At 47.1% G+C, this 14,203-nt stretch overlaps 1 protein-coding gene across 17 annotated transcripts in view; it reads right to left on the bottom strand.

The window, feature by feature from the left end:
* The window catches only part of KDM2B (lysine demethylase 2B), a 121,652-nt gene that overhangs the window by 6,003 nt on the left and 101,446 nt on the right, over positions 1-14,203 (bottom strand). For 10 of the 17 annotated variants that reach the window (XM_077159777.1, XM_077159778.1, XM_077159779.1 and 7 more), the window contains 9 exons: positions 10,710-10,853; positions 9,479-9,565; positions 9,050-9,319; positions 8,739-8,852; positions 8,082-8,120; positions 7,287-7,966; positions 6,389-6,552; positions 6,144-6,305; positions 5,121-5,339 (listed from right to left, as the gene is read on the bottom strand). In XM_077159777.1, coding sequence (XP_077015892.1) covers positions 5,121-5,339; positions 6,144-6,305; positions 6,389-6,552; positions 7,287-7,966; positions 8,082-8,120; positions 8,739-8,852; positions 9,050-9,319; positions 9,479-9,565; positions 10,710-10,853 — 1,879 coding nt within the window. The remainder of the gene's footprint in view (positions 1-5,120; positions 5,340-6,143; positions 6,306-6,388; positions 6,553-7,286; positions 7,967-8,081; positions 8,121-8,738; positions 8,853-9,049; positions 9,320-9,478; positions 9,566-10,709; positions 10,854-14,203) is intronic. The other 7 variants (XM_077159780.1, XM_077159782.1, XM_077159784.1 and 4 more) reach the window with 3 other exon arrangements.

Genomic DNA, 14,203 nt, shown 5'->3' with positions numbered 1-14,203 from the left:
CTGAGGAACAGAGCAGCGGATTTATTCTCCAAAACACCCCAAAGATTCAGGTACTGGGAGCAAGATGTCACTTAGTTGAAAATCTATTTAAGGAAGAGTAAGATGCCTGAACTACTCCTCCTGCAGAAGTCCAGAGTTTTAATCTCCTGTGGGTAAAGGACAAAGTCTCTAGGTGGGGTCACTAGGTACCGTGAAGGGAGGGATACCCACTTGACAACAGGGTAAAGCTTCCTCCTACTTAATCCTAGAATGCTGGCAGCCAGGTTTAAGCCTCTAATTAGGGATCAGAGAAAACCTCCTCAGGGATTTTTGACTATTTTAAGAGAAAAGATCTAAAGATCTTACAGGTTTCTCCAAAGAAACAACCTAGACAAACTTCCTGCAATTGCAGTCCACAACAGACAAGCTCCAACCCAATCATCCAAGCTCCAACCCAATCATCCTTCTGGTGTCCTACTTAAAGTATGGGTGCAGAGGCCAGCATGACCAATACCCAAGGAAAGGGAAGGCCACTGACCACATCTGAAGGAAACAGACTATGCAGGGAGAAGAAAAACAAAACTATCATTAATACCCTCAGGTAAGAAAATATCCGTATTCATCACTTCAACAAAAGGTACCAGGAAAACTGGATCCAAGAGTCAAGGTGAACCCTAGCCTCAGACCATATACAGAAATCAACTCAAAGACTGATCATAAGAACCAGAATTATAAAACTGCTTGAAGAAAATGTAGGGAAGCATCTTTAGGACCTTGTGTTAGGCAATGTTTTCTTAGACTTCACACCCAGTGCACAAGCAACAAAAGAAAAAATAAATGGGACCTCATCAAAATTAAAAACTTTTGTGCATCAGGATTTTATCACGAAAGTGAAAAGACAACCTACAGAATAGGAGAATATTAAGAAAGCACATATCCAATTAGAGTTTAATATCCAGAATATATAAAGAAATCCTATAGCTCCAAAAAAAAAAGACAACCCAATAATTAACAGGCAAAAGACTTGAATACACAGTTCTTTAAAGAAGATACACAAATAGCCAAAAAGCACAGGAACACATGCTGAACATTATTAACCATTAGGAAAATGCAATTCAAAACCATAACAAGATAGCATTTCGCACACATAGAATGGCTACTGTTTAAAAATCGGAAAACTACAAATATTGAAAAGGATGTGGAGAAATAAGAACACTCATTCATTGTTGATGGGATTGTAAATTGTGCAGCCACTACAGAAGAGTTTGGCAGTTCCTCAGAAAGTTAGGTATTTAATTACAACTACCATATGACCTGGCAATCTCACTACCAGGAAAAGAAAGCAGGGACTCACCAAATATGTACACCGTGTTCATAGCGGCATTATTCACAATTGCCTAAAGGTGGAAACAACCCAAATGCCCAACAACCAATGAATGGATAAATGAAACGTGGTATACATCCATGCAATGGGATATTATTCAGCCATAAAAAGGAATGAAGTTGGTACATGTGACAACACAGATGAACCTTGAAGAGACCATGTTGCGTGAAATAAGCGAGACACAAAAAGGACAAGTATTGTATGATTTCGCTGATGTGAAATCGGAAAAACAGATTCACAGAGTAAGAAACTAGAATACGGATCCCAAAGGCTGGGATAGGGGCAGGAGTGGGGAGTAATGCTTAAAAAATGTACAGAATTTTTATTGGGTTTGACAGAAAAGTTTTGGTAATGGATGGTGGTGATGGTAACAACGCTGAATATAAATAACCACCTTTAATTAGATATTTAAATGTGGTTAAAAGGGGAAACAGGACTAGATACAAAAACTCAAAAATGGACAGCACAATAATACCTAATTGTAAAGTAATCATGTTAAAACACTGAATGAAGCTGCATCTGAGCTATAGGTTTTTTTTTACTATTATTATTTTTATTTTTTTTCTCTATATTAACATTCTATATCTTTTTCTGTTTTGCTAGTTCTTTTCCTAAATCGATGCAAATGTACTAAGAAATGATGATCATGCATCTATGTGATGATGTTAAGAATTACTGATTGCATATGTAGAATGGAATGATTTCTAAATGTTGTGTTAATTTCTTTTTTTAATTAATAAAAAAAAGGGGGAAATTTTAGGTTGTATACATGTTACTAGAATAAAAACTCAAAATAAATCAAAATATAGGACTCTATAACACAAACAATGAACCCTAATGTAAACCATGGACTATAGTTAACAGAACATTATAATCAAAGTATTTAATCATTTGTAACAAGTATCACCCTAATGTAAGGTGTTAATAGGGCATGGGAGTATACAGAAAATCTGTATTGTCTACATAACTTTTAGGTAAACCTACAATTTTATGTATATCTGTATGCAAGAAACAAGAACAGGTCATTCTACAAAAAGTAAAGACAACAAAATATAGACTGTTCAGTTAGGTTAAACAGTATGAAACTATCAGCATTTTTTTTTTAATATAAAACAGCAGCTTCTTGTGGTTCAACCTAACATAATAGACCAGATGAAAAACTTACTATATGGGTTTTATGATAAAGTTGATGGAATCAGAAAATAGAGCAAAAACACACACAGGTTTAATATAGAAGAGAAAAAATAAGGATATTGGAGGGCTAGTCCAGGAGGAGAAAACAGAAGAAGAAGAAATAAATAATTCAAGAAAATTCCCAAGAAGGACATACATTTACAAGGCTCATGGAATGCAAAAGACTCAAACCAAGACTCAACAAAGATTTCAGAAGACCAGAGGCAAAGAAAACTTCTTACAACTTACAAAGGAGAGAAAAACAGAATTAGTGAAGGATAAAGACTAGAATGACTTGGAACTTAGACTCTGCAAGGCAGAAGACAGTGGAGCAATGCCTTTCCCAAACTAAAATTTTGTATCTAGCTGAACTATCAATGAAACATGAGTGTATCAGAAAAACATCTTCAGATATACAAGGTTTAGAAGACATTGCCCATCAAAATGAAAGAGTAAACCGAGAAAGAAGATGTGAAAAGAAAGAGGAGAGCCACTACAAGACATAGCCATCCCAGCATGGTGGCTATGCTCAGACAGGAGCATTCACTCCAACTGAGAGCAGGAGTCTAGAAAGCAAAAGAGCAGGGTGGTCTCAGAACAGAAACTGGCCATGTGCCTGATGAATGTGTATAGGGAAAAAGTAATATGCAATCTGCTGTACAGCTGACATGTTTGAAAAACCAGGCAAGCAAAAATGAAATTATCAACTCCATGGAAAGAAAAAACAAAAAGGTTTGTGCAAGAAAGGAAAATTAATCATAGTGTTTGGCTCAACAGCAAATACTCACAAGGTAAATAATAAATAGTGACACAACCAAAAATTATGATACATTTGCAAAGTCGGAGGGAGAAAAATGGGGAATAAGGGAACGTAAGATTATCAAATCCTTGTCTACTATCATAGGAAACTGGTAAATACATAATGTCTAAATGAAAGGAAAATATCAAATAGCAATATAGTCCAGCTATTTGGAAATAAGGAGATAAATACTGAAGAAAGGGTTATGAGTTTAAAGTGGTTGCCTCAGGGGCAGGAAAGATTCAGGTGGGGAAGTAAGGCAAGGGACTACCTTGGGCACGCAATAAAGATCCCTAAAATGAATTTCAGCCTGAATAACAATAGCTAGATCCTCCAGTCCAGTTCATGGATCCTGAAACGTGTCTAACTATCTTTGATTTTGCAATACAGATTTATTTTATTATTAACCTAACTAGTTTAAATGAGGGAGAAGGAAAAGAAATTAAGAAATGAACCTAAGAGATGAGTATAGAATTCTACCTTAATGTACTTATAGCTCCTAAAGGAAAGGCAGAGATCTATATGGACTGAGGTGAAATGATGACCTCAACGCATTATGTGGTGGGAAAACAATCACAAGATCATTACACAACCACATGTCATGGACTGCACAGACTGCAGTTTATAATGGTATCTCTAATATACAGAATCACCAAATCAGAACATATTAAAAACAGTTAATATCCATTAAGTAGCTAGAAAAGGCCTGGCATACAGTAAGTGCTATATAAGTATCAGCTATTAAAATTTTGTAAGGTGGGTAGAAGAAAGAAAAAGCCCTCCTGGAGCATAGGTGGGGAGCCCCGTGGGGCCGAGGTACCTCCCAAGTCCTACAAAGGGCAAGTCCAACTGCAATTAGGGCAAGTCCAACTGCAATCAGGTCAAGTGCACGAGCTGAGCCTAGAGTTGGTATCACCATGGTTAAACCTTCCTTCAGAATGCCTCACTTTTCTTTTGCCTCCACGGGGTGGGACATTCCCTGTTACCAAAACTCAAAGAGGGACAGCTTCCTAAGCACCCAGCCTAGGAATTCTCTCCTACTATCCAAACCCCCACTCTGCAGCGTGACTGATAGAATGGTGTTTATCAGACATGAACATGGGGTTCAAAGAGAAACAGACAACTAAGTGCCATGCAAATCCTGGGGAAGCAAACATGACTGGATTATGTCAAAAGGATGTGAGGTGTCCTTTACTGCTTAATTTCTGAGATAAAATGTTTTTTTTTTTTTATTGGCTCATCCAAATCTCACATACCCAATCCAAACCACCCCTAAACTATCAGGCCATAATCTGTGAAGTGTGAAATAAGAATGTAGAACATCTCCTCTGCTCACAGACCACACTGTCAGGTCCAGTTCTTACTAACCTCCAGCCTCATCAGCAAGCAAGGGGAGTGAGGATTCTGCAGTGTGCCTGACAGAGAGATAACGAAGGCACTGTAGATCTGTCTTTCTCACTAATAACAGCCCCCTCAACAGCTGTAACAACCACATCTCCACATCTTGTAACAAGCTGCCATCTCTCTGGCTCTCTCTGATGATCTCTCCCTTGCTGGAAACCCTGCCTGACCTCGCCCTGCCTTGTTTCCCATCACTCCCACATGCCAGCTACTACGTAGTACCAGCTACTACGTTTTGTAATATTACAAATTCAATAAGCACTTACTGTTCCCCCAACCCCCTGCCCCTGCTGCAGGTCCATCTCATGAAACTGCCATATCCTGGCACCAGCCACTCAAGTCACAGGGCAGCTGGGCAGACCCCAACAGGGGTGCTCCACTCACCTGACAGGTTGATTTCTGTTAAGGAGTCTCGGGTGGTGGTGCCCACGGCAGTGAGCAAGTTGATGGACTGGTCTGTCACATGGTTACAGTAACTGAGGTGGAGCCTGGAGAGCAGGGGCATGTGGCGGATGATGAGCCGCAGAGAGGCATCTGTGATGTCCAGGCCTGCAAGGCGCAGCTCTACAATGTTCCGGAGCTTGCTCCGATTGTCCATCTGACCTATGGGACAGGGAGGAGAGTGGTAACATGTCAGCAGGACTGGGGAGCTCTGGTCCTGCTGACATGACACCCTAAAAGACCGACCCATCAGCCAACGTAAGGCTTGAATTTTGTTTAGCTATAAAGTGTTTACAAAACCCTAATCTCAGTATTTACAAATCAGAGATTCCATATACAATGTTAGATTTCTAGCTTCTCTTGAAACATTAGAAGATCTAGAAATACTGAGCCTGCCTTCCACACAGCAGTAATGGATGATCAGAGTAGAGACAACATGGGTCTCTGAATTATGACTGTTCATTCCTTTAGGCTGCTGGTAAAGAGCCATGACCCAGGCAACTCAACCCAGGAGGGGTGCCAGCCTGCGGCCTCTCCTCCAACCATACTGAGCCAGGTGCTCAGGGAGGCTGGAAGGATCAGTTAAAGAGAGACAGTCAGAGGCATGCAGACTCCAGGAGTGGGATCCTCAGGCTATCTTAAGGAGCCTGCCCTCTCCCCTAATAGATGCCCTCTGAGCCCGAAGCTGACTAGAACACAGCAGCCTGTGCTCGGTCACGTATCTTTTAATTTTTTTTTTTTTTGAGGGGGGGGGCATGGGTAGACACTGGGAATAGAACCCAGGTCTCTGGCATGGCAGGCAACATCCCCATATCTTTTAGAGAAGGGACTATTCAAGGACTTCGAGGCCAGAAAAGGCTTGAGGTCACACGTATCAGATGGCACATGTGGCCAAAACCAGACCGAATGATATAGCACAGAGATCTCTAGTTATCCCCTTGGTATGGCCCTGGCCTGGCAACTCACCTGGCCTGTTATCTGTGGGTGGGGATAGGAGATCCCGCATCTGGGCATCCTTCAACCCTTCTACCCACTGGACGTCCAGGGTCCGGAGCAATGGACAGCTGGAGCTACAGAGGGCTGAGACTGCAATCCATGAGCAGCCAGACAGCACCAAGTCTCGGAGCCCTGGAGGGACACAGAAGCCAGTGGCAGGTCAGGGAACATACAACCTCCAGCCCTGCTGCAGAGGTCCCTGGCCCAGTACTCACCAGGAAGCCGGTTGATGAGCCAGCTCAGCTGCTTCTTGGAGATATTGGTCCAGCTGAGGTCGAGGGAGACAGGTTGTCGCCGGATGATGCCGCTCAGCATCAGAGGTGTGATGGACTTGCAGTGGTTCAGGTCGATGCGGGTCCATAACCGCTTATCGCAGCACCTGGGGGTGGTTCCAGCACAGGTGGTTTTTCAGAGCTCCCTTGGGAAGCACCCCCTACCCAACAGTCTCAGGGAGTGGCTTCTCAACTCAGCCTGCAGCCCTTCTCTGTTTGGCTCCTCTCCTAACCACACTTGGGTTTCTTAGTTGATTGCCACAGCTGCCCACAGAAGGTGACAGCAACAGCTCCCCTCAAGCATTTACTGTGGTTCTCTGGGCCCTCTACATGCCAGACTGCACAACCTCCCTGGAAGGTAGATGAAATATCTGGCTCGCAGATAAGGAAGGGTAAAATAACTTGGCCAAGACTAGGAGTCTGGCAAATACCAAAGCAGGGATTCAAATCAACACCCAGAGCCCCCCTTTATTTTAGGCCACCTGGGTTAAGACAAGGACTCCACTCAGTCTACTCCATCTTCCAATTAACCAAATCAAGAAAGCAAGCAGCTTTCACCTCTTGACTAGACCCAGCCTAATGGAACTCTGCAGAGAACAATAAAGCTGTCCTAGGGCTTAGAAGGAAAGAGGGCCACGAGTGAGGCATTCTGTCTGCTGTCGGTACAGGAGTAACAAGTGGGAACATGCATCTGCCATCCCTGGTCCAGTCTATGCTTTGACTAGAGCCCCGACAAAGAGTTGAACCTCCCTGACCCCTACCAAGCTCAGGGACACACTCCCTCCCCAGCAGTTCTAGGCTCTCCTTGGCCCCATCCGAGCTCAGCTGCAGGTGCCCTCACCAGCGGTTCCAGGTCCTGCAGACCCGCATGCAGACACACAGGTCTTGGTGGCTGAGGTAGCTGAAGACGGCCATCCACACCTCCCTGTGCATGACGTGGGCTGCCCCGTCATCCAGGGGCAGTGAGTCAGGTGGGGGGCTGATAGGGGGTGGCCGGATCACGTGTCGCTCCATCTGGATGCACTTGGGTGGGGACACGGAGGGTGGGGGCCGGGAGATGACCCGCGGAGGGCTCCGCAAGCCTGGCCCCAGCTGGTGCCGCAGCTCCCGGGCAGTGCCATTGAGCCCCTTGCTGAAGCGGTGAGGCCGCTCACAGAAGCCCAGTGGCCGCTTGGGCTCCTCATTCTCACTCTCGGGCTCAGACTTGATGGGCTGGTGGTTCTCATTGGCCAGGCTGCTCTCTGTCTTCTGGATCTCTTGGTTGAGCTCCTTGCTCAACTCCTTGCTCAGCTCCTTGTTGGGGAGCCGCCGTTTCCGGCGCATCTTCACCTTCTTCTTCTCCTCCGGGCCCTCTGTGCCCTCAGTGCTGGGCCCAGCAGTTGGGGAGCTCGAGCGCGAGTGGTCACTCTCCCTGGTTTTAGGGGGCGCCTCAGGCAGATCATCTTCAGGCTCCTGCTTGAAGCGCCGGAGTGGCTTGTTGGCTAGAGCCATGCGGTCCTCGGTGTTCTTCCAGGACCGCCGCTGCGGGGGGAGAGAGCAGGAGGGTGAGGCCCAGGGGCCCACAGGCCGTGCTGCCAGCACCCCGACAGCTCACGACCAGCCTCAGACACAGGTAGGGGAGGGGAAGACAGTGTACCTTTTTCCTGAAAAGCTTATCTTCTTTGCCAGGTTTTAGCTGTTACAGGAAAGAAAGGATGCAGAGCTTGCTCCCAGGGTTTGTGGACTGGGTCCCCTGTACACCCAGCCCCACCATGTGTCCACAGTCTCTAGAGTAGGGGCTGGAAGGAAACCTTCACAAATCCCATCTCCATCACATCTAACTGATGGAAGGGTTGGTTGGCCCTGCCTGCTGGAAGAAGCTGAAGTAGAGGAGTAGGGTTGAATTGTTCCCACCCAAATGACCTCCCACCCCGGGATGGACCCAGATATCTGCAGTCCCCCCTTTAAACTGGACTTGGCTCTGCAGCCTCCAGGCCTTCCCTGCCAAACAACGAAGGCACCGCTGGGAGGAGAACCTCCAGGCGCCACCTTGTGGCTGAGGCCAGGAAGGGCTGGTGGCCGGGATCTGTGGAAGCTCCCTAGAACCATGAGGCTTCTCAAAGGCAGCTTCAGCCTCGGATCCCAACCATTCGAGGTCATCACAAAGAGCCTCCCTGGCCCCATGCTCGAGTCAGAGATCTGGGCCTGAGCCTTGGAAGCTACAGTGAACAGCCCCCAGGGTGGACAGTGAGGGCGGGTAGCCCGGGACTCGCAAGTCCCAAGGCCTTGGGTGGGAGGGGTGACGTGGGAGCACCTGCTGCTGGAAGTAAGTGAGACTGGATCTCCACCAGGGGCTGAGGCTGCTGCCTAGAGGGGGCCTCGGCGAAAGGTGAGAGGAGGAACCGGGGGACGTTTGAAGCGTCGAGGCCTAAAGGGGGTGGGAAGAGGAGTGACTCGCTGATTTTTCCCCTCCTTTTTGGGCCGGGCTCTCAGGACTAAGTGACCCACTCAGGGCAGCAAGAGGCCAGGACCCTAGCCCCACCCCCACCCCCTCCCCTGCACCCAGGGACCAACAAGGCCACTCCTCCACCCCCACCCCCCATGCCCTCCTGGTCTGGTGCCTACTCGCTTGCGTCCACTCAGCTCTTGGGGCTTCTCGTATTTCCGCTTCCTCCTCAGGTGCACATCGTCAGACTTCCTGCGCAGGATGCTGTCAGGCGGCACCTTCTTGGGGTGCTCATCTGACCTGTGCCGGGGCGCCTCCTCACAATCACTCCTCCGCTTGGCAGGCTCCTGCCCTTCCTTGTTGTCCCGGTTCATCTTCTGCTCCTTGAGGAGGGAGCCAGGCAGGTTGGAGGCGTACTTAAAGCCAGGGCCACGCTTTTGCTTGTAGGCCAAAAAGAGAGAAGGAACAAACCAACTGTATATCTTTGGACCTGTCCCCCCTCCCTGCATGTGCAGTAACCACAAGCCTGAAGGCCCAGGGCCAGGCTGGTTGTGGCCCAGGTCAGATCCCCTTCTCACCAACCCTGGGACTTGGAGCCCAGCACTCACTTTCCCGGTCTTGCCAGCATGGTTACACTTGGGACACTCCCAGCAGTTGGGAAGCTCGTCGTTGACCACACCCTCTGACTCCTTAATCTGCAAAGGACACACCAGGAGTGAGCGTAGGGAGGGGATGAGAGGGATGGGTTTCATAGGCACTGGGTCCCTGTGTGGCCATGGCCACCAAAAACAGCAATACCCCCTCCCAGAAGCCATGCCCATCCATCTTTGGCCAAAAAAAAAAACAAGAGTGGTGTTCAGCTGATTAAGACATGGGTTCAGACCGGGGTTCAGGTCCTAATTTTGCATCTTACTTGCTGGGTAAATCACTTAATCCCTGGGGCTGAATGCCCTCATGACAAAATGGGGAGAGTACCCATTTGCTGGCTCCAAAGAGATAACCTAGGTAAAGCAATTAGCAGAGAGGCTGGCCGTCAGAGAGCACTCGATAACTATTCATTCAGCAGCACTGTGCAAGGGGCTGGGAGTGGACAAGTCCGATGTGGGAGTCCCTGCTCTCGTGGGGCAGTAAGCAGTGGGCAGGTAACTAAAACACAAAAGTCTCACTTCAAAGCCAAGGGGAATGGAGGAGGTGCAGAGAAGAGAGGTTCAAAACAAACTCCCACCACCGCCACCAAAGTAAAGGAGAAGCTTCTGAACTGAAGCTCCATGCTGGGCAGCCTACCTCGGCTCCCCCAAACAGGAACACGCATATTCACACAGGTTCCCCACAGCCACACCCAAGACTGACGTCCAGGAGGGGCACCAGCCACAAAGGCACGCCCAGGTCACCCAGAAGTAACCCTGCCCTGGGCATGCCGTGGGAGCAGGTTCCCAGCGCAGAAGAATAGGATCGCAGCACTCTGTTCAGGGCCCTCCCCTGCCAGGTGCTTTTCTCCCAGAAGCCCCAAGCCAGGAGTCCAGTAAGCTACCCAGCCACCTGGAGTGTCCCCCACTGCCCCAGTTCTCTAGCTGCAAGACACAGCATTCTCTGTCTGCTGAGACTCTGAAACTCAGCAGTGCTGTGAGGCACAGGGAGGTGGGAGGTGTCCATTCCCCTAGAAGACACGGGGAGGCTCTGAGCCGCTCTAGATCCCTCTTGCACTGGACGCCTCACCTGACACACAGAATCCCCCAGAACTACCCAAGCTACCTGAAGCCACCAGAGCAGCACTCCCAGAGGCTCTGGGATAGAGCAGGATGCAGCACAGCATAGCCAGGTCCGCAAGGGGCCACTCACCTTCAGGCACCCAGGGTGGATGATCTCGTTGCAGATGGAGCACTCCATGAGCATGAGGTTAAACTTGCCTTCTTCTTCATCCACTGTGTCTTCCTTCCCGGCCTCGCCACACACAAGGCACACAGCAGTGTGGGGCAGCACTGGCTGGAGAACCGGGAGAGCACAGGATTCAATGTGTGGTGGTGGGGGGACACGCCACAGGCAACCAGGAGACAGGAGACGATGGCCAGGGTGCTCCCCCTTCACCCACACATCCTAATGCTAGGTGCCAGGCACGCAGTGCTGGGGACAGAGCGATGGACAGGACAGATAAAAAAATCCCTGCCCACAGAACTCACTTTTTAGTGGTGGGAGACAGACAAAGTGAAGAGCAACACAGTGACTGCCAGGACAGCAGCACCATGCAGCACGTCAAGTGGGAACAGGGACATGGGGGAATACACCTGAGAGGGCCAGGGCTGTTGGAGCTGACACCTGAGGGAAGACCTGAAGGAGGCAAGGAGGGGGCAGGCCAAGATCCAAGGAAGGCTGCTGCTGACTCTCACAAACGAAATCCACCAAAAGGGGGTGTCAGAGTGTAGTCCAGCAACCCCCAGCAGTCCCCTCAAGACCTTTGGGCAGGGGGAGGGGGCCCTGTGAGGCCAGAACTATTTTCAGAATAATACAAGATGTAATTTGCACTTTTCAATGTGTTGGTATTTTCACTAATGGTACAAAAGCAACTGGGTAAATCTGGTGCCTCAGCACCAATCAAGGCAGTGTCCCAACCGGGCCAGTGGCAACTATATTATTGTCACACATATATAAAAAACCTGCTACTTTCATATAGGTGTGTCTTTGACAAAGCTGTAAAAAGTACTGATTTTATTAAAATCTTGACCCTTGAGCATATATCCTTTTAGTATTCTGTGTGACAAAACAGGAAGAATATATGAGGTACTCCTGCTGCATCCCAAGGACACTAATTCTTACAGCACTTTGGGACTCCTTGGGTTGTAAGCTGAGTGAACTATTTTCTTCGTGGAACATCATTTTTACTTAAAGAATGACTGAGAGAAAAATCATTGTTATAATGAACTTGCCACTTCTGAAAAAAACAACTGACAGCATGACAAAAATTCATGATTTCAAACAATCAGAAATTTTGTAAAACTTACATTAGCCACCACTAACTAGACAGCTTCCCAGTACTTTTAAAGTCTTTTGTGATGAGACTGACGGTGATATTAACAGATGCGGTTTTGGCCACTGTATAATGACGTCCCAATATTCAGAAACCCCATAACTCAGTGAGTCAATATTTTCCAAATGTCCAACGCATAATGTTATAAAATCATGCATGAGTAAATGAACAATTCATAGGGCAAGAAAGACTAATGAATTCTAGTGTAACAGCACAAAAAGTTCACTGAAACAGTTTCAGACTCTACATTGCAACTAACCTTTAAGGAACTGCCACCTGTTGAGTTCTGGTGGAATACCAAAGGTCCATAGTTATGTGAAAAGGCTATAAAAACTCCTCACTTTTCCAACTCCATGTTAGTGTGAGCCCAGATTTTCCTCATATGCTCCCACCAAAACAACACATTTCAGCAGATGGAACACAAAAGCAGATACAAAAACCCAGTTCTCTTCGAATGAACCAGACAGAAAAGAGATTTACAAAAATGTAAACAATGCCATTCTTCTTATTCTTGCTTTTTTTCATTTTAGAAAAGTTATTTTTCATAAAAGTACGAAATTTATGTTAACATATAACAGTTTCTTTTAATTTAAATATGAATTAGAATATTTCTTAAATTTCTCAGTTTTAATTTCTAATACAGTGAAAGTCAATACATATAACTCACATAAACAAAAGTTCTTTGGGGTCCTCATAATTTTTAAGAGCATAAAAGGGGTCCTGAGACCAGTATAGTTGTGAAATGATGTACTAAACTGCAAACTATAAGCCCCTTGAGGACAGACGCCAGATCAGACTTATCCCCGGCTATACACACCCTGCCTCCCTCCATCTAATATAGTACCCAGCATGCAAAGTAAGCCCCCAATTTTTGTTGACCAGCTTTAGAGGAGCTTCAAATAATCTGGGATATACACTCCAAAGAGATGTGAAAGTCTTTGTAAAATGGCACAAAAATGTGAATTTAAATAAATAGAACACTGAAAGGAAAAACTCATCATTCATTCAACAACCTAATGAACACCTGGTTAAAAATGAGCTGTCGAGATGGGTGTGAGAGCGAGGAAAAGGGTGTTCCTCTCGATGTATGTGGGAAGATAAAGATAGAGCTCACTACAATCCAAGGAAAACATGGAAAAGTTGTGTTCAAATATCAGGGAGAATCGGAAGAGGCAGATGTACACTTCTGAAGGACTCGGAAGACAGGGAACTTAGGTTCCCACATGCGGAGATGGAGGTGGAGATGAAAGAAATGGGTAAGGCAGGAGCAGGGACTGGCAGGAAGGAGGACGAAGAAGAAAGAGCAGGCCGTGTTCAGCAGGCCAGGTGTTTGGGCCAGGAGAACACAACCACGGGCAAGACTGTAGCTAAGGCATGTGGGTGGGATGGGGGACACCAGGCGGCCAGGGGATGCTCTCTGATGGGGTAGGGGTTGGGGAGGAGAATAATTAAAGTAGGTGGCCTCATGAGAGGCAGACCTAGAGGCAGTGGCTACTGCAGAGATCCAGGCCTAGGCTAGTGAGGAGACAGTGCTGGCTGGTGGGAAGGGAAAGAAGGCTGTGGAAGGAGGGAGCAAAAAGGAAAGGGCTGGGGCTAGTTCTGGGAAGAGACTTTCACACATTGAGCCAGGGGCCGAGGAAAGGAATAGAGGTGGGCTTGCATATGCCAGTGGAGAGAAAATGTGAAATGGAGTGCCCAATGTATCAGAATAGGTGGAGTAAGTGTAAGAAGGATCCGAAATACAGGCATAGTCTGCATTTGTTAGAAGGCACATCAGGTAAGAGGAGAGGGGAGGAAAACCAAACAAAAGTGAGGTGTCCTCAGCCAGCAGAGCTGGGCCAGAGCTGCAAAGATAAAAGAGAGACAGGTTTCCTTTAACTGGGCCTAGGCAGCAGGGGTAGGAAGAAAAATGAAGGAAGACTAGGGCAGAGTCCCAGATGCAAGGTGATGGGACTGGCCTAGGAGAGGGGCGGCAGTACGAGAAGAGATAGGTAGATCCCAGAGCTCAGGTTCTGTATGGCTGTGGGAGAGGAGAAGGAATATCTGGAGAAAGTGGCAGGGGCCAGAGGACAGACTGGAGGAGACCATCGACTTAGTGCCAACACGTTACATTTTAGACAAGACTGCTGTCAAGATGAACAAACCCCATCAACAACCTCTCTCAAATCATGACAATACAATGGACCACCTAGCCCCTTTCTCAAAAAATGTACATCCTCATACACAGACAGAAATCTGTATTTAATTTCAGTGGGAGTACTTATAAATTATAAACTCCCTCAGAGCCATTCAAAGGACCTGGGGTATAGGC

The sequence above is a fragment of the Tamandua tetradactyla genome, chromosome 5 (assembly GCF_023851605.1).
Source record: "Tamandua tetradactyla isolate mTamTet1 chromosome 5, mTamTet1.pri, whole genome shotgun sequence".
Taxonomy (NCBI): domain Eukaryota; kingdom Metazoa; phylum Chordata; class Mammalia; order Pilosa; family Myrmecophagidae; genus Tamandua; species Tamandua tetradactyla.
This window is presented reverse-complemented; position numbering and strand designations above follow the sequence as displayed.